At 35.1% G+C, this 21596-nt stretch overlaps 1 protein-coding gene across 2 annotated transcripts in view; it reads left to right on the top strand.

Annotated features, from left to right (window-relative positions):
• Positions 1 to 21596, top strand: part of LOC127968991 (protocadherin-15) — a 237780-nt gene that overhangs the window by 42735 nt on the left and 173449 nt on the right. For both annotated transcript variants that reach the window (XM_052570531.1, XM_052570532.1), the window contains exons 4-8: positions 1232 to 1392; positions 2516 to 2671; positions 7401 to 7520; positions 9018 to 9128; positions 9809 to 9979. In XM_052570531.1, coding sequence (XP_052426491.1) covers positions 1232 to 1392; positions 2516 to 2671; positions 7401 to 7520; positions 9018 to 9128; positions 9809 to 9979 — 719 coding nt within the window. The remainder of the gene's footprint in view (positions 1 to 1231; positions 1393 to 2515; positions 2672 to 7400; positions 7521 to 9017; positions 9129 to 9808; positions 9980 to 21596) is intronic.

Genomic DNA, 21596 nt, shown 5'->3' on the forward strand with positions numbered 1-21596 from the left:
GGTAACTACATGGGGTAGGGTTAGGTTTAGGGGTAGGTTCAGGGTTAGTACCTAGTTATTACATAGTTATTGTAATTACTATAATAAGTACATAGTATGTACATGGGGAACAGGACTGTAAAATAAAGTGCTACCGAGTTTGGCCTACGGTTACTTGCATGTAATTATGCACAATTTACTGTTATTAGAATAGTAAGTACTTGCAATGTATAACAAGGACACTTTTAAATAAACAGCTGCTGGGGGGGGGGGGGGGACTGTTTTCAAGACTGTTTCTTAATATACTTATGATACACTTAAGTAAAGTGTTCGGTCAACATTTTAAGTTTTACTTTAAGTTTCACTTTTAATAAACTTGAATTGAAGAAATGCAGTTATTTTGATATGTTGACAAACATGTAAATTACTAATTATAATTTATAAACTGTAGTTTGTTATGTGATATTATGTTTAAAGTTAATGTTTTAAAGGTGTGGATGATTGTGATTTCAATTTTTCTTTACGTTTAATGTTGCTGTTTGAGCATAAACAATATCTGCAATGTTGCGGAGCTGAAAGTTCAATGCAAACGGAGATATTGTTTTTGTTTTTTTATTCTGGCAGTTAAATGCATACAAAAATGGCTTGTAGGGATTATTTTGAGCTACTTCCCAGGTTTGTTACGTCACAAACCCAGATAAATTTGCCCCTGGGAAAATAAAGCAAAATGAGCAGGGCCATGTTGTGCTGCTTTAGAGAAGAGGAAGAGAAAACTAGCTGTGTATGTAAAAATATATGAATCACAATTCTGTTTTCTAACGATTCTAATGGATTCACAAGTTTTAAATCAATGTTCTAAAGCAGCAATTCTCAATCCTGTTCCTTGCACCCCCCCCCCCCCTCTCATTCATCAGATCATCAGCTCGGCTCCAACAATGAACTGATTCAATAATACACTTATTTTCACATAGCTATGAGAAGCGTTAAACATGAACGTGCATGTGGTTGCTGTAGTGTATTTAAGCTTTAATCAGGATAAAACCATATATTAAAAACTAATAAAAGCAGTAGCATTTACAAATAACAGCATCTTCTTAGTGCCTGATTATATTTTCATCCATGTGGCTATACAAAATATGCCATGCATTTTTAGTCAATAGTAGAATTAAATGATTTGGGAAATGCCTTGAATGCTTTTTGAAAATGAGACAACAGTTAGCAAATAAAAAATGTTTGTATGTTATTATCACAGGAACCCTTCTGGTGGAGAACATGCAGATAAATGGGAGAGCAGAAGACCCTGGCAGGACCATTTCTTTATCTTTACGGGACAACCACAACTACTGGGTCATTCTGGACCCGGTCAAGCAACGCCTGTATCTCAACAGCACTGGACGACTTCTGGACCGAGATGTAATTGTTTGCTATACAAGTCTGAAACAACCATTGAATGCTAGTGGTGCAGAAATCACACTCTACCTTTAAAGGAATAATTCACCCAAAAATGAATATTTGCTGGAAATGTACTCCCCCTCAGGCCATCCAAGATGTAAATGAGTTTGTTTCTTCATCAGAACAGATTTGGAGAAATTTAGCATTGCATCACTTGCTCACCAGTGCAGTGCTTACTCAGAATGCTTAATCAGAGTGCCATCAGAATGAGATGGCGTATATTTTTATCGATATGGGTCAAAATTATATATTTTTGTTTTATGCCAAAAATCATAAAAATATTAAGTAAAGATCATGTTCCATGCATGAAGATATTTAGTAAATTACCAACCGTGAATATCATATATATATATATATATATATATATATATATATATATATATATATATATATATATGTAAAACAATCTTTTTTATTTGTAATATGCATTGCTAAGAAATTCAATTGGATAACTATTTTTATAATTTGTAATATGCATTGATGAGAAATTCATCTGGACAACTTTAAAGTTGATTTCTAAGTATGTAGTCTTGTTTTTGTTTTTTTTTTTTGTTTTTTTTTTTGCACCCTCAGTTTCCAGATTTTCAAATAGTTTTTTCTCGGCCAAATATTGTCGGATCATAATAAACCATAAATCAATGGAAAAATTATTTATTCAGCTTTCAGATGATGTATAAATCTTATGTAAAGGTATATGTAAATGCACACACATACGGTATATATTTTAAAAAAAATATTTACCTAGTTTAAAATCTTAAAATTGTTTCACTGATAATATAACATATTAATAATATAAATATAAAAATAATAATATAAAAAAAATCCAATATAAAATAATATATAAAAAAATACACTTGTGGTTTTAGACTTTTGGATCCTCTCTGTCCAAAAGCGGTCTTTTGGTTAAGTCAGAACTATGATTAAAGTTTCTCTCTTTTGCTTGGAAATCTGTTGTTCACAGCATGCACTTTGTAATGAGCTTCATAATAGAATGCAAGCAAATGGTCATTTTTGGGTAGATCTGCTGAATGCACACCATGCAAATAAACCCTCTCGATTTGTCTCTTTTATTTTTGTCTTTCAGCCTCCCTCCTACATTCAGTCCATTGTGGTGCAGGTTCAGTGTACTAATGAGCTTGTTGGCACGGTGATCCTACACGAGGTGCGGATAGTCGTACGCGATCGAAACGACAACACCCCACGCTTTCAGCAGCCGCGCTACTATGTAGCGATCAATGAGGTGAGTTTCTATTTAGCAGGACCTCTTTTCTTCTTCTTCTGTAGTTGTAATGACTTTTTCTTGAGTTACTTTTCTACAGTTTCTGGAGAACATCGATGTCACCAGCATTCTGGAGCCCACATTATTAGATTAGATTAGTTTGCAGAGTTGCTTTAGCTAAAACTGAACACTTGCCAGCTGTAATTGGAAATTCAATCAGTGGATTGTGCCAGTGTGATGGTTTACCCACAACGGGGTTATTTTGTGGTAAATTAATTGCAGTTGTGGGCTTTGGAGCTGAAGCATTTAGCTGTTAACATGTCTTCGTGTTTGACTGCTGTTGTAATTACTCCAGGAGTGCTGTAGCTCACCGAATAAATCTACCAGTCACCTTTTGTAACTTATTGGGCTTCTCTGTGTTTTTCCACCATCAGTAATGGCTGTATTGTAAATTCCCATTGCACATTGCTTGGTATGCACGCTTTTGGCTGATACTATTCTTGATATGCTCTGCCCCTCTATTTTTGCTTCCCAATTCAAAGAATTTAAATCCTTGTATTCTGGAATACACTACCATTTGTAATATTAATTATAATTTTAAAAGCTTACAATGATTTCAGTCTGTACTAGAGAATTATCATGTTTTTACACTTTAGAATACTGATCCAAATAATGATTAATTCCGTTTCCGTTTCTAGTAATAATTAATTAACAATTAGTAATTATTTTTCTTAACATTTTATTGTATCGTAATATTTTTTTGGTGGTAAATGTGATACAATACCATTCAAAAATGTGGTGTAAGAAGGATTCTTTTTTTTTTTAGAAAATAAATAAATACTCATCTTACAGTAAAAAACATTTATAATGTTACAAAAGATTTCTATTTAAAATGAACACTTTTCTAATATTAATCAGAACTAGTTGATTTCAAAATTGATATTAATACGAATCATAATTATGATTTATATGTCAATTTATTGTAATTAGTGATATCAATATTTATGAATTATTCCAACAATTATTGCTAACAATAAATAAAATAAATGCAGTATTGGTGGACATAATATACTTGAAAAAGAAAAACAAAAAAAAACAAAAAACAAAAAAAACATTTAACTGGTAAAGTACTTAATAAAAAAAAAAATATATAAATAATAATAATAATAATAATAATAAAATAATGAATATATATATACCAATATTAAGTTCTCTTTATACAGTATATAAATATAATTATGATGAACATGCTACAACCATGAACATTTGCAACCCTGAGAAACAAATTTCATTGTCATGTGCCATAGGGACAAAGATATGGACAGCACTAGATTGAACATTTCAAACTTATGTAAGTGAATGTATTCAAATTCATTATAAATTAGTATAAAATAAGAGATGCGCAAAGGGCAAGAGATGAAATGTAAAACATTTTGACTGTGAATGACAGTAATGCCAGCTCGGTGAAGTTCCATGCTGCAGATTTTGTGTGGGCCTGCCATTACGGTCACGATACGTCGCATTCTATGACTCAAATCTTTACCATTAAATATGGCGTCCCTTTCTGGAAATCCATTAGCCCTATTTTAATTTTTTTTCCATCGCATTGCATTAGTTTCTGAGAGCATTCAACACGTAGTGTCATGGAGGGTCTGTAGGAATGCCGCCTCCGTCTCCAGAGATCTTCTCACATTGGATCGACTGCATGGAGAATGTGTGGCTTTCAGCTAATTGAGAGTTGTTCCCCGGAGAGCTGTCAGTAGAGATTTCCCTCATTAGGAGGCAGCTTCAGTGGCAGGCAGCCTCCTCTCGAGTGGCCTCAAAAAACGGCAGGCTGTATTGCCCACTATCGATTTCAACCAGAGTTTGAAACGGCTGACTGACGCACAGATAAGGGGGACTAACACAGCTCAGTCCATCAGTCAACAAGCACTGCAGAGTGCACTATATAAGTCCGCCGAGTGCTGAAGCAGCCTGCTGAGTTTAAGAGAGACGGTGAAGTAAATAATAATGTTGGGGAAAAAGCATTTGATGGACGTGTGGATTGAATTGCAAGCCGGTCTAAATGGCTAAAGGGTTGTGCGTGTTCACTGAGTGGCTGCAGATGTCGTGAAGTTATAGCTATGAAAAGTTTAGATTAACTTTCCATTTATCAGTGTCACTAACATAATGCCCTTTTGCCCCACAGCTATTGAGATTGATCGAATGTCTTAAATGTTAAGCTGAAAGTGGCTGTGCTCAATCTGATGGCTGTTGTTTACCATTTTCGTCATGAACTGTATTTGCTTGTAGCCTTTTATTTATGTCGGTGCCAAGAGTCATGATTTGCTGCTTGCTTTTGCTAGTGAGAGCAGAAAGGACAATCTCATTCAAGAGATCGTTTGATTGGACAAGATCAGTCATCAGTGTTTCAGTCCTATAAAGCCTAGTATTATATTTGAAACATGATTTTCTAAAGCCTCTAAATGATCAGCATGATAATTCTTTGTGCTGAAAAAAAAGTATGTGCACAATGTACTACGTCTTCCATCATCTGAAGGATACAGCAGATTATACTGTCTTAATAAGTAAAAGGCCTTGCGGTATCATTGTAAAATATGTCTACTTGAATGTCTTTTTGCTGTGAAAATTGTTACGAAGTAAACAATGTGAAATAAGTTTTGCATAGTTGGTATAATTAAAGATGAATATTTACTGGATTGAAACTTCAATTTTTTACCATGTTTGATGCAGTCTACACTCTCACAAAACTCATAAAATGTACAACAGCTGTCACTGATTTTTTCTACGCTGTAAAAAACAAAACAAAACAAAAGTTGCTGCCTTAAATTTTTAAGTAGTCAACAACTGTGCAAGTCATTTTAACTTATAATACATTATATGAAGAGTTAAAGTAATTTTAAAACTTACTCTAAGTTGTTATGATTTATTTATAATACCATTTTATTTATTTTTTTGCAATGTAAAAGATTCAACAACTTTCCAAAATGTTCTGAAAAAAAAAAAAAAATAGAAATTTTGGAAATTTACTGGACATTTTCCACATCTTTGAAACCCTAGGTACTAATACCTATATTTACCTGTAAGGTATATGCACCCTTTAGGGGTAAATAAGAAACAAAGGTTGTACCTTTATTATATGTAAGAGTATTGATCATAAAAACTAAATTTTTAAGTAAAACAATCCTCTTAATTAAATCAGTTCATGAAACATTGTAAAGCAAAGCAATACTTGGATTGAACTGCTGAATGCCTTTATGGCCTTTTTTGGAAGCTTTCAGCAGAGGGACAGAAACCTTTAGGTTTCATTGTCTGTATCTGTATAATTTGTGTTTCAAAGTTGAATGAATGTCTTATGGGTTTAGTACTGCATGAGTCGACTAAATGCTGACAGAATTTACATTTTCGGGAGAAAAATCCCTTTAAGGTGCCTTTAGATCCATTTTACCCTTTCAAAGCTGCTTGAAGGCAAGCCTCTAAGGTAGCTAAAAAAAGGCAAGTGGAGGAGGCTTCACTATGCTGAATAAACTGCTTTTGTTGGAAAACGGCTTATCATTTTTATGAATCAGCCGCCTATTGGCTAATCATCAATAGTCTGCTTTAAAAAAAATATTTTTAGAGTTATCTAGTTTTAGGGATTTCATATTATATATTTCATATATATATTAAATGATGTTTTTATAAAATAATTCACTGACTATATCAATTATCCGTAAATATTGTTCGACTCTCACAAATTCAGTCATGTTGAGGCTGTTATTGGCGACGAAGTCGCACATGATCCGAGTTGACTGTTATGTTTTCTCCAGTGATAATATGACTAATAATGATCATAAAAAAGTAATAACAAAACTATCTTTGACATTACCGCAAGCTGCTAGCAAAAAGTAGCTAACTAATCTGAAGCTATTAAAGCTATTTTCAATCAAGCTGTCTGTGTAAAAAAAAAACAACAGCAAAAAAACAATATGACAATAAATTAGTTATATAGCAGTAGCTCATTATTTTGAAAGCAACTGAGCTACCATAACACTTCTGACAAAGAATGTAGTTATGTTAATTCCTCTCTCACGCTGTATGGCACTTGTACTGAAACATATGCTAATAGAGGTCCAATTGTGCTCTATTTGACACTGTCAGATCCACTCAGGATACTGTTTCTAGGAACTCATTTTGCATCACAGGCTGTTTAATTACTCTTTGTTCAGAGCTCAGTGTGATAGCCATACATGACCTCTTTATGACAGCAGTCTGAGAGAGATTTCTTCAAACCATGATGGCGGGTGTTTTCATCTTAAAGGCTCTCTGAAGCATCTTAAGTCTCTTTGCCAGTTTTGTTGTCAGGAATTTGTCTTTTTTCCCCTCTAATATGTCTTGTCAGAAAGTCAAAGTAGCGGCACAGGAACTAACATCTGAGTTCCCAGGTGCCTCTAGCTTCCGCAACAGACTCGTACCTATTACTTCCTCTTTTTCCTCGCACTTCTGAGAGCCGCACCACAGCAGGACCTCGTTATGACAGCCAGAATGAGAGCGATGAAGAGAGCGAGCGCTGTCTACTTTACAAGAGCTTGTCCATCAAACTCTCCCTCAAAGGAGTGCTGTTTAACACAATGGTCCAGCAGCAGGAATCAAGCATATGATGATGAAATCACTCAGTATGATAACGCACTAGCGCTGATGGGCGGCCAACTGAGGCAGTTGTAAAGATTTTTTTTTTTTACTCCATAATGTTTGTTTTTATCTTTTTCAGCTAACACCTGTTGGAACCACCATCTTCTCAGGTTTTACAGGGAACAATGGGGCTGTTGACATTGATGATGGTCCTAACGGACAAATTGAATACACCATTCAGTACAACCCTAAAGATCCGGTATGTGCTTTTTAATTTTCTTTTGTTTTCTTGTTTGTGTGTGTGCGTGTCTGTGTGTGAGAAAGAGAGAGAGAGAGAGAGAGAGAGAGAGAACATTCTTTAACATTCTTTCTTTAAAAAATAATAAATAATAAATACATATGCATATAAAAAATCTTATCTCAGACTGAGTAAGGAAGCAAACTGAAATTGAACGGAAGTACAAGTCTGACGTAGTCAGGCTAGCTATTAGTAGTAGCTTATAGCAATATTCTAAATACTTAAGTCATTCTTATTACAATTATTGGTAAAATTTTATTTTTACTTTGTCCTTGTTATACATGTACAGTATTTACAATGAAAATAACAGTAAATGATGCTTATTTACATGCAACTAAAAATTACTCTGTACTTATTAGTGTAATTACAAAATAAAATATAACCCATTTTTTCCTCATTTATAACAATTGGTCAGATATTTTTTTAACATAATATTAATCACAATTGTATTGTTATATTTTATATTATTTATTTGTTGCTATTTTAAAGCTTTATTTTATTGACATCAGTAGTTTTATGTTCAGGTTTATGCATCTACAGTTACAGTACTACAATGGTGGTTTAGAGTGTCATTTTATAGGAACACACATACATATCACATATTTGTATTATTTTCTTTCTAGTGTTCTATTTTCTTTATACATTTTTAATATGGTCTTGGTCTGCAAAATGGTGTACAGAGAGTTTCCAACTTTTGCTTTCCAGTAGATTTACCTCACAAACTTACAAAACCTAAACCTTGGTGAATACCTTGTTGTGCATCAGCGATTATCACCAAGCATAATTTAGCACAGTTCAGCAACATGAAACTATTCTGATTTAACAGCAATACATTCACCAAATAAAATAATCGCTGAGAATTTGGATGTATAAAATTACTTCAGTGAACAATTTAAATGAATCTGGTTGTATTACGCATTCAAATTGGTGACATTTTAATACTATTTCTTAATGAGCAGCATTATTACCATAAGTGGAGTGAGAGGAGCTAAATACTTCAAACCACACTTTTAAGTAACATTATAAAACAAATATGGATTTAACTAAAAAAATACACCCAGGCTCTTGGTCTGCTATATTTTGAAGATAATTGAGTGATTCTTTGCCGAAATAACCTGCAAATTATATGAATTGTACAAGACTTTATGCCGGTGTTCAGTGGTCTGGCTATACAAGAGTACTACATTAGGTTCACTTCTTGATCAAGGTTTTACTCCATTTACAATCAAACACTTTTGATTACTGTCTCCATGTCCCTTTTAAAGTCTTACATATTTTTATTGCTAAAAAGGGTGAGGAGGTTTTGAAAGTCAAGCAGTTTTGTCCCATCAGCATTCTCTTCTTACTGAAGCAGATAGATGATGAATATCTCATGAGGCTGGGAGTGCGAGAGCCTTTGTGTGCATGTGTGTGTTTTAAGAGGGAAACCCTTTTGACCTATCTTTTTCTTCTCCACAGACCACAAACAGGACATTCGATATCCCTCTCACCCTGTCTGGATCAGTGGTTCTGAGAGAGAGGCTGAATTATGAAGAGATCACACGCTACCTGGTCATCATTCAGGCCAATGTAAGTCTGTGCGGGAGGAGGAGAAACAGTAGGAGAGATACAGTAGATAAAAGAATGAAAGATTTACTCAACCACATGTCGTTCCAAGCCTGTATGTCCTGTTCTTTCTTCTGTGTAACACAAACTGAGATGTTAGACAGAGTATCCAAGATTATTTTATCCATAAAAAAGTGAATGGTAATTTTCTCTGCCAAACTCAAAAATGTTTAAAAAGAAGAAGTAAAAAGGTAGTTTATTCTGTCAATCTGCACCCTCACTTTTAGGACTTCACAGCTGAAAACGACCTAGATAACTTAAAATGATAACAGTTCCTGTCAACAGTGTGCTAAACACAAAATCTATGTGTTTAGATGCTGAAGTGCCTTGAAAATAAATAAATAAAAAATATGACATTGAACATTTTTTATTGCATATACAAATACATTAATTCAGTCCTGAAGAAACTTAGAAAAGTAATGGGTTGGGATTCACATATCTCATGAGATTATATTTCAAATTTAAAGAAGATACCATGAAAAATTAGATTCCTGCAACTATATTTTTTGTGCCATTTTCTCCTGGGTGTCAGTAAAATGTCTTATTTTGACTTTGACTCTTTTTGGCTAGTGTGTAAGTTTGGAAGCTTAAGCTTGTTTTATTCAAACTCCATCCATAAGTCCAAAGTTTGTGTTTCCCTTCAGGACCGAGCACCAAACCCAAAGGACCGGCTCACCGCCACCACCACGCTCACGGTGGATGTGTTGGACGGGGATGACCTGGGCCCAATGTTTCTGCCTTGCAGCCTGGTAGACAAAACCCGTGACTGCAAACCTCTTACGTACCGTGCCAGCATCCTGGAGCTCACAGATCCGGTGAGTGGTTCCTTATCCTGTGCTTTTCCAGCTGTCTTATGTTGAGTAGTTACGTTAAGTCTTCTCGTATATTGTAGCTCCAGCCCGAGAATTTAGCTGGCACTGGTGTGTAGTTTGACTGAAATGTATTTTGCATTTCTGGTCTTGAAGAACATCTCTATTACTTGACAGACCAAATGGCTTTGCATTGCACACGCTTCTAGCAATAGGGATTGTTTCATTTCCTATTCTGCAGTGTTTTGATTCCTTTAGCCTTTTTTATCACTTAGTCTCATGAGAAATTTGACACTTTTAAATTCATTTTGAGTTAGACATTTTGGAAATAATGACTTGCGGTTCAATAAATAAGTGAGGGAGTGACTCCTTAAACTGATTCAAACAGAATCATCAAGTATGAGACTGATTTTTGATAGACATTTAAAAAATTGCTAATTTCTTGCTGTTTAGTGAATAAACCGAGAACTGCTCCACTGAGTGAGACATTAAACTGACTCAAGCAGGTTTTTTGATGTAGTCGATTAAAAATGACTTGCTCATTTTGGTGAATTTGACATTTTGGGTCTTGCTGTATGGTTACTTGGCATTAAAATCCATATTTAACCCTCTGGAGTCGATTAACGCGTATACGCGTTATGAGTCATTTTCTCCTGATGACACCGAAAATAACTTAAATTACACTGTCAGTTTTGATCGTACAGATAAGAGCAATACATCAAGGAAATCTGTAAAGGGTCTACTTTTTTGCATACAGACATAATAACAACAAAACTTTGTGCATTTATAAAATAAAGATAACAAACAAGGTGTGCTGTCTGCAGCCTTTGTTTGCTCTGATCTTCATTTAGACATGCATAAAATGTTCAAAACAACTATTCTGTGATCAAGTAATCTATATGTAAACAACGCGATGTCCGTTTTTCACGTCTCCCTTCATTATTTCTAATGCGACCACGTCCCCGCACTGAACACGCTTTTGAGATTATAATGTTTCACTGAAGCACGTGGCTTGAATACGCCCACACAACAGAAGACAAAGCAGCGAGACTGTTCTTCATGTTTTTTTTTATTTTACTGTTTGCTTCGCTATGAGAGGAATAAGACATAATTCACCCCAAAAAGATGTGATGTGATTGAGGATTTGAGATTTGGATTTCCTCAGGAAAAAAGAATGAATCACTTTATTCAGTAGATATCATAAACATGAGTAAATCTCTTTTTTATTTATTTGTACTAGTTTTCACATAACATGTAAACATTTTACTAGTTAGACTTTTTCCAAAGACTTACTATAAGACTTACAAACTATAATTCCTGACTAAATGTATAATCAAGTGAAACATTATGAAGTTTCAGTAACAATATACAGTACTATACCATTCAAAAGCTTGATGTAAATAATATAAATGTAACAAATTAATGTAACTTTAACAATTGTAAAAAAACTGTAACAACGATTAGATTTTAGCCATTTAGATGTTATAAGAAACTGAAAAAAGCACAAATGTCATGGTACCTGGTCATGTCAACTTCTCCAGAGGGTTAAATGCCATTACCATTCCGGTTCCAGTAGTTTAAAAAACAAATGACAGTTCTGCATTTTTTCTTTTGGCTCATAACCATACAAACACGTTGTTGTTGCCATTACTTTTTAATTACCACCAAAAATTAGTTTTTGAAGTGAAACTTAACATAGATACATGAGATGATTAAGGGATATTTTGTGAGCGCGAAAGAACGTGGATGCAACAAAATGCAAGTGTAAAGTGTAATCAATACAAAAGTCTTATTTTTGTGCTAAACTTTGTCTGGCTCAAGGGCAAAGTGGTGGTGGGGTTTTTAGTAACTCAGTTCACGGGTCACCCCTATCTACGATTGCACCTGTAATATTTGCAGCACCAGCGCAGAGCCTTGAGCGCTAGAATATCGCCACCCAGCTTATGTGATAAATGCTTCTTTAAAAACATGAAATTATGGCCATGGGGCATACAACCTTAAATCAGCATTTCTATTAGCTTCAGATTTGGTTGATGTATTGAAAACTTGATTTATTTTCAGCCAACTCTCAACAAAGTAAAATTATGTTTTACTTTAATATTGCACATAGTTGTTTGTTGTTGTTGTTTTTGCGTGAAACTGCATTCGCAACCTATTTTACTCCAATAATGTGATGTGTTTACGAGTGAAATGGGTTAATCAATGAAGTGGTGGGTAGGTGTCATAAAATGTCCCGTGATCAAGAGGTGGTAGATAGGCTCAGACCCCAGATGTCATCCAAAGAGGACTTTTATTAAATGACAGAGGAGAAGTAGGGGTGTTATATATTCACAGTAAGTGTAAAAAAAAAAAAAAAAAAAATCAAACAAAACTACAAAATAACCAAAAACGTACAAAAACATTAATAAGAAATTCAAATAAAATTGGAATCTCACTTTGTAACTCACACTTTGGTATATAATGACCAAAGAAAACAAATTGCTACAGGCAGCAAGCTCTACATAGACATTTTAAGCAGTATACCCTCACCTCTCTATCCAAGGTTCAGTTAAGACTGGCTTATATAGCCCAAGACAGGCTCATTAAATAGAAGACCATACCAATTGCAGGGGCATCAATACCCGAAACCTTTGAAGCAGACACAAGATCATTGCATTTCTTTAAAATAAATCAAAAGTAAACTATGCCATAAGACATCTCTACATGTCTACACCACCAAGAGATAAGTCCCATCTGTATTAGTAGAAATAGTTAAACCCATCACAAGAAAAAGGGAAGCTATAGTCACGCCTCCTCCTTTGAGGAGTCACCGGACCAGAATATGGTGAGTACACCTCATGCACAGAGGCTGTTTGCAATGTGAAGATAAATACAGACTTTAAATAAATAACACGTAAATACAACTTTTCTCTGTGTGGTTAAATGGGGAAAAATTAACATTAACCAATGGGCCAAAAGGATCTCTTTGAACCTCCATTTTTGGTATTATTCTCAGCCGTTAAATTTGTTTGGACATCTTGCTCATCTGGTCTGCTTCTGGTTACTTAACAGCTTTGGGCAGGATTGATGTCAGGAAATTTCCTCTGTTTGAGTCACTCTGTTGGCGGCATACTTTATACGGAGTTATTGCCATTTTGCTTGACTCAGCTTTGAAGTTTTACATCACAGACAGGTGCTTTAATATTCCGCTGTGCACTTTTCTGATACACTTTGGAATTCATTTGTTCCTCAATGATCGAAAGCTTCTACCAGAAAAAAAGAAGCTTCCTTCACTGATACAGTCATTCTACTTTTCCAGTTGAGCTGATGAGTGGAGCAGAAATTTGTTGCAAGTAGAGCAGGAACAAGTATTTTTTGCCAATTTCTTTCTCTATCCACCTTTTCTTCCATATGATTCAGATGCCTATAGTCACCCGTTTGTTTTACATTCATGTTGCTTTATGGTTTTATTAAATGGAAAGACATACACTCTTTTGGACATCAGTTTAACTGATAAAGCCACAATCAAGCCACAATGTTTCCATTTCTTCTCTGCAAAGCAAGTGGCATAGATATTTTTCTGGAACGTTTGTTCTACTCAAATATTTCCTATATGTAATTTTTTTTTTTTAACAATAAAGATTAATTTGTGGAAGGTTTCATGAATATTACATATTGCAGCATATTGAAATTGAACTCACATACTTTGCTGTATGTCACTTTCACTTCCCATTTAAATAACATTTTAAACAATTAAGTTGATATTGTATAGCTTTTATATGGTTCTAGCTTTTATATGACTTTAAATGTGATCTAAAAGGTAGACAAACTAAGTAATGAAGTCATCATGCCAGCATCAATTAGTTGTTTAAGAAATATATCTTTGCTGGGTTATGAGCCTTATGTAATATAAAGAAATGTGTTTTGCATGTGGTTAGTTGCATAAGACTTTGTTTGGACACATTAAAGAGCCAACATGCAAGAGATTCAGACTTATTTAATATTTTTTTTCTTTCAAAGACAAAAATCCAGCAAATCTCTCCATGGATAATAACTTTTTTCTTTGTTATAAAACCCAGTGTGTTTACACAGTCAAGCTGTCAGTCTGCAAAGTATGTTAATAGTGCTGAAAGCACGAAAAGCTAAAAGCATAACGAGGCAGATCATTCACAGGAAATTAGTTTAGCATTTTAAACACGAGAGGTCATGGTGATTCATTGATCAAATGTTCCTAATTTAAATGAAAAACCTATAGCTTGTTAACAGCGTACTGAAGAAAAAAAAAATTCAACAAGGAAAATAATTCTTAGCACTACTACTCACTGCAGAAGCATTCAGTTTTATGACAATAACATGAGTTACTTCCTTATTGTTCACACTTTTTTCATTTGTTAATTATGCTTAGAAAGTCCCAGAACCTTCTATCTAGAAAAACATAAAGTTGCATAAAACATAAAACTTTTGTATCACATTTTCTTTTCCCTAACCGCAGTAAAAGCAAGCTGAAAGCTTTTTGTTCATTGTGGTGGTGTTAGTACATTAGCTCTTCAGCCCATTTGCCCTATCCGTGCTTGTCTGACAGCCAGAGTGTGCAAAGAGGTGCTCTAAATCATGTTTACTTTAACATTTTGAGCCGTTTGACTTCTAGCCAGAAGCTGCATCCAAGGACACATTTCAGAGGTGCTGTGTTGTGCGTGGCCAGTGATTAGGTATTCTAAAGCTCCGCCGCCTTTATCAGCTGTCAGAGGAGCTGCACTCTGCTCTGTGTGCCATTACTCAGGTGGTCAGATCACTCCACAGCTTGGCTTTTTTTCACTTCCAAGTGTCCCCCTCTGTCTGTGCCCTCTTCTTTTTAACACGTCTGCACTTCTCTGTTTCTCTCTTTTTTTTCTTACTGCCTACTGCGCTATCTCATGATGTGCTTCCTGGAGTATATCGGCCCCTCTGCTACAGACCAATTGAAGTACTTCATGTACCTAATTATTTTGCCCATGTTCTGGCTAGATAAAAAAAAAGGCACCTTTGGAGAATACATTTAGCTGAAAGAAGGGAAATAAACTACATCTGACAATCATATATCATGTTGTGAATAATTTGGTAAATGAGGAATATTTATTTATTTATTTTTATTTGCCTTTATATCACCTAGCACTAGCTAGAAATATTCCACATAACCCAAAAAAATAATTAATTATGAAGTCACACATTTTGCCTGCAATATACATGCATGCAAACACACTTAACCTCAAATTTACAGAATCCTCTCAATCCTCTATTTTCTTTCTGATTTTATTTATTTATTTTTTTCTTTAAGAGACAAGGTTTTTTTTTACCTTTTATTTATCCAGGTAAACTGTTTGAGAACCACTTCTCATTTACAAAGATGACCTGGCCAAGAGGCTACAGGAATAAATAGGAACATACTGTACAACTGTACATAGTCAAACACATGACACATTGAACAAGCAATTGAATTAAAAAAATAGACAACACAGAAAAAAAGAGAAAAAGGAAAACAGTGATGGAGTCACAGGGTATGAAGGGAGGGCCAGCCCAGTTTATACTGGTCACAGTGATGAGTGTGAAAGGGTGCATTAGTGGCAAAACAGATGGCTGAATGATAAATTGTGTCAAGTTTTTTTTAGGGCTGTGTTTGGTGCCATTCTGTAGATAATATCACCATAATCCAAAATTGGCAGTACTGTCATCTTAACGAGGGTACATTTGGTAGCATAAGTAAAGGAAGCTTTATTGGTGAAAAGAAAGGCTAGTCTAGATTTGACTTTTGTTTGAAGATAATTAATGTGTGTAATGAATGACAAGGATGAATCCAACCAAATCCCTAGATATTTATATATTTTTGACATGCTCCAGAGCCATACTGTTCAGATGAAGAGAGACACATCTGTTGCTCTCCTGCACAGCAGAATCGCGTGTGGAAGGTGCTTTCACCCAGACAAACTGATCATGTCTGACAGGTGTTTTATTCTGTCTCTGAGAGCCTCTCCACTCCTAACACAACATGAAAGGTCAAGCAAAGCCAGCCAAGTGGCGACTGTCTCGTGTTTGCCATCCTTTCCCCATGTAGGCCATCAAAAATGGATACTGCAGCTACCAAGTCAAATACCTTTGGGGAAACCAATGAGTGTAAATGCCACATAGGGGGATCCAGGGCTGAAGAAATTAATAGCTTTTTTCCGAGTCTACTGGCCATTTTGGCTGAGCAACGGCTGCTATTTGAAGTCCTCTTCCATTCCCACGTGTGGATGATTATTGAGCATATACACGCAGGTTTGCTGTAATGGCTTTTCCTCATTTCAGCAAACAGCTGAAAGGATATGAGAAAGCAGCACTCGTTGTGATCCAGGTGCTGTTTCATAAATCCTATAATGGTGATGATTAGGTAATCTTCTACTTTTGCCATTTGTGTTTCATGTGTCGATGGCATCCATTACTTCATCACCATCACAGAGGGTCCTGCAGTTTTAAATACTAAAATCTATCAATGTACTGTATGTATGCACATAATACTGTATATGTAGCATTTTATTGTATATGTAATATATGTGTAATATTTATAGATTTATTTTTTGGTAACATTTTAAAAAGGTGTCCTTGTTAAACGTTACGTATGCATACATACATACAGTATTAGGGCTGGGCGATATGGAGCAAAAGAATATCTCGATATATTTTGCTATATCTCGATAAACAATACATATATCTGTTTTTACAGGAAAAATAACCCCCCAAAGACTACTGTAAAAACAAATATGCCAAATATTACATGTTTAGGGGCCTATGAAATATGGCTGCACGATATTGGGAAAAAATTACATTGCGATATTTTATTTTTCTGCGATATATATTGCGATATGAAAACTTTTTTTTTTTTACAAACAAAAACGGGGTGAGCACACTTACATTCTCTTTTTAAATGATTTAAACATCGACACCATCCTGTCAATTGATTAATATGCGTGAAAGAGAGAGAGCAAGACAGCGTTTGTGTTGTTTGAAGACATTTAGCGTGCGGCCGGGGCTCTCTCTCGGGCGCGCTCTATCTCTCATGCCGGTGACAGGTGCAATATTTGAAAATCAATAATTATTAATTTATTTTTTGAATTACATTTATATCTGAATATGTCAACCTATAGACTTTCAAACATCTAAGTGTCATGAATTAATTTGAATCTGTGTACAAAATGACATATAAACATATTTTCCTATTGTATTTTGCCTGAAAACGCTTCCAGCACGCTTGCGTGTCACATGAAAAATAGGCGTCGGTTCTATTTCTAGCATGCACGCGTTTTCCGCTCGGCCCGAGTCGCGCGTCTCATGCAGGCAGTCTACAAGCTCTTACCTGTTAACATGGGAGCCGAATGAAAAACAGACACGCCACGCAGCTGAGACGCTTGCACCACGCATCTAGTGTGTCGCCGGCCGCGCGCTCACGCGCTCTCTCTCTCTCGCGCACGCGCTCTCTGGCCCATACAGTTAATGAATAACAGATCAACTATGACAGCCTACATCGCACATCCTGCGATGTGACTATCGTGGATTCGTACATCGTGATATCGATGCTTAAACGACACATCGTGCAGCCCTACTATGAAATGTTTTATTTTTGTCTTCACCATATGTTTTATTGTTATCTAATTCTGTGTTTAAGCAAGTGTAATTATTTAAATGCATAAAAACAACTTAATTATTATTTTGACGGGTTTACCTTTACAGTTCTGTGTATGTGATACTACAGTCTATGATGTGATATTACGCTATTTTACTCAAATCAAAAGTTCAGATGCTCATGAAATGACTCTCAGTGCAGTTCTGGAGATGTTGTTCATGTGTTTACATCCTCATTTAGTGAAAAGACAGACGTTGAAATTACCACGAACGTCACGCACGCTTCCATGTGTGTAATAAAATGAAGAAGTGCTTCTGCGACATTCATTAACAGAGACATGCAGGATTCATATTTAAATATACTTTTCCGGCGTAATATTTACAGATATTAATCTATATCGCGATTTGATGTGCATGCAATGACCTACTTTTGATTAATTCATTTAAAATTCGACAAATTCCGTGACATTCCACGTTAAACTGTAAATTCCATTTTTATGTCTGGATTCTGCGATTCCGTCCGCGTTTTCTGCATCACGGAAATCATAGGGCCCTACAGTAGACATCTGCCTGCTGTTCGTCCGACGCCTTAAAACCGATGTATCTCCATATAATGGAACCAGTTGTCCTTTTTTCATACTAGTTCTGCAGACTACGGCAGGTTGCAGACGACACCATGTTCAACGTGAGGGGAGGGGGAACAAAATCAAGGAGGCGGGGACGAGCACTGCACAGAGAAGACAAACAAACAAAACGGCGGAATCAGAATTAAATATAAACTATATATCGATATATACGATGTCAAAATCCATATCGGATTTAAAAAAATATCTTGATATATTTTAAATATCGAGATATCGCCCTCCACTACTTACTATTATAATAACAATAAATTATGTATAATTAATTTTACAATTACAAGTAAAATGCAAACCCTAACCATACAGTATTTGCATCTAGTAAATTAATATTACTCACTACTTAAATGTATAATTACACTGTATCAAGGACAACTTAAAATAAAGTGTTACCTGTATATACATATAGAAATAAAATCATACAATTATTTATAAAAAATAATTATATATGCTTAAAATATTATATTAAGATATTATATATTTATACATTATTCATAAATTAAATTAGTTATGGTTTTGCATTTCAGATAAAGATAAAGCTAGAGACAAATATCAATTTACTGGGATACAATAAAACAAGAATAAACTATTTTATTAATAACTTTATTTAAATAATTAAAAAAATATATTTTGCTTTGTAATCTATTATTTTGCAGGCAACAGACAGATTATTAAAAGTCCCTCTCAATTTAATAAGTTCTTTTTATCCCAGCAGGGGTCTGAATGTGTTATATTGGAGTAGATGGTGCATGTGAGCTCTCTGTGGTAAACCATCCTGGACTCAGGCCAGCCTTATCTAAAGGGCAGCGAACGGGGATGACAACACTTTTTGATATTCTAATTTGGTTATTTGGCCAGTTTATTGCTTCAGCGGCCCACTGTTGGGAGCTCATGGTGGGAGGTTAATAAAACGCCAGTAATAAGTCACGTTTCTCATTAATTACTGTAATAAAACAGCAGGTTCAAAGATTCCATATGGACCGAGCTCATCTCAGGCCCCTGGGCGCTTAGGCCAGAAACATTGTCGACTCAGGGTCATAAATAAGCAACACAACATTAGTAATAAAAATAAATATTTCTTATGCATCAAATCTGATATGCCATCACTGGAAGAAATTACATTTTAAAACAGAAAACAGTTCATTTGAGTTTCAATAATTATTAAATAAATACAGCTTTGGTGAGCAAGAGTACCATTGCGTTACTTTTTGTCAGCTCAGTGGGCTTGCTTATTTTTTTTTTTATATATATATATATATATATATATAAAAGGTATATTTTTGGCAACTTTCACACCAAAAGTGAAATGAATACGACTCATTTGAAAAAGTAACTATATTTTCTTGTAGATTTAAGGGTAATCTGATTATGTGTTACTTGTAATGCATTAACCCCAACACTGAGTAAATTTTTATACGATTCTAAAACTGTAGCACCACCATTACAGTTGTTGATTCGACAACAAATAACTGAATTAGAAAACCCTCTATTTGTGGTTGCCAAGGCGATATATCGGCTGATATTGACGGCTCTGAGAAAGGCAGCGCCTGAGCACAGACTCTCTTGTTTACTGTTGGTGTTAACAGTTCTGTCCAGGGGCATAGCAGCCATTTTAAAAGTGGGGGGGACAGCTGTATGGTGATTTGACCCAAAGCTGATGTTCATAATAAATTCTAAATAGAATAGCAATAGGCATTTTACTTTTTCAAATTTGGGAACATGACATGATAGCTTACAGGAACCTATTTTGTTAAATCATACTCAAAATGTAAAAATACTGCAGGACTTTGAGACCAATGGGAGACCATCTATATATTTTTTTTTTTTTTTTTTTTTTTTTTTTTTTTATGAAATAAATATATTTTATGACATTAACAATATTTCAGTTGCACTACATTTGAACAATAACTTTTCTTTTTAACAGTTGGACAAAAACAGGTGTTAAATGAGTATACAGATTACATCTACAGTAATTTTATACAACATACATTTTATGAAAAATATGAGACAGATAATCTGTGAAAAAATCAAGCTCCTCCGGCTCCTCCCAGTGGTCCTATTGCCATTTGCAGAAATACATCACTCCCGGTAAAAAATAACCAATCAGAGCTGCGGTAACTTTGTTTGTGTTCAAAATGTAGAAACATGTATATAATAAGCGAGTACACCATGAATCCATTTTCCAAACTGTGTTTTTGGCTTGTCCTGAATCACTAGGGTGCACCTATAAACAGTGTTTATATTCGGACTATTTTAGATTGCTTCGGGGATACCGCGGCGGAATAACCCTGTACCTTTGTGATTCTTCATAGACATAAACAGAGAGAAGTAGTTCCGGCTACAATGTTCTTCCGCAAGACGCAAGCAGTTCTGTTTATTAACCGCTAGAGCGTCAAAAGTTACCAACTGCAGCTTTAAGATAGTCAATCTGCTTTTTTTTTTTATACAAATCTCACCTGTACACATTCTGGAGAGGTTGAGCAACTGCCCCCTCTCTCTGCCAGTGACGTCACAGCCTGCCTTTCCTACAGACCAGTTAGGACATAAAGTAACAGTTATGAATTAAAAGAATAAAATTTGATAAAGTATTTTAAGATATTCGTTGCAAAACAAATATGATTTATTGTGAAATGATAATTTTACTCCGCGAGCAGCACGTAGACAAACAAAAGACAGCAGAAACCAATAATATTGTTACGTCTTATTTAACAGACGCTTTTATCCAAAGCGACAATTAGGAGAGCATTTAACACACTGAATCCGGCGCGACGTGACGAGGTCCATACAGGTTAAATCATAACATGAAAACTTTATCGAGCGATTCGTGTCATCGCGACATACTGTAACATACTTACAGTGTGTGTTTGAAAAAAAGGATGTAATCGTCCTTTGCTTTTTTCTGGGGTGCATTTTATCCCAGACGGCCTAATAGCAAAGTGAACAAACGAACGAACGAAAATTCAGAAGAGCAACAAGAGATTTGAAGCTCATAGCAGACGCGCCCAGGAGATGATTCACTCTGTGATTGGCTGAATGTTACTTCACTCAAATCTAAGTAACAAATCAGAGAACACTACAGGAAATATCACAGAATCACCTGTTCTAAAAGTGCGGGGGACATGCCCCCCCCCCCCCCCCCCGCCCCCCCCGGTTGCTACGCCCCTGGTTCTGTCTAATATGAATAGAACTCTGTCTAATAATTAGATAGAATGGTTAAACAAAGGAATTGATCTATACAAAAAGTATTATAACGATTGCTTTTATATTATGAGTATTAGAAAGGCAAACATTATAATACTTTCTTGTTTGCCATCTGCATTAAGCAAATATGCATTTATTTCATTTAAACAAACCTTTGAATGACTAATGAATTT

Source organism: Carassius gibelio, chromosome B12 (genome assembly GCF_023724105.1).
Source record: "Carassius gibelio isolate Cgi1373 ecotype wild population from Czech Republic chromosome B12, carGib1.2-hapl.c, whole genome shotgun sequence".
In the NCBI taxonomy this organism is placed as follows: Eukaryota; Metazoa; Chordata; class Actinopteri; order Cypriniformes; family Cyprinidae; genus Carassius; species Carassius gibelio.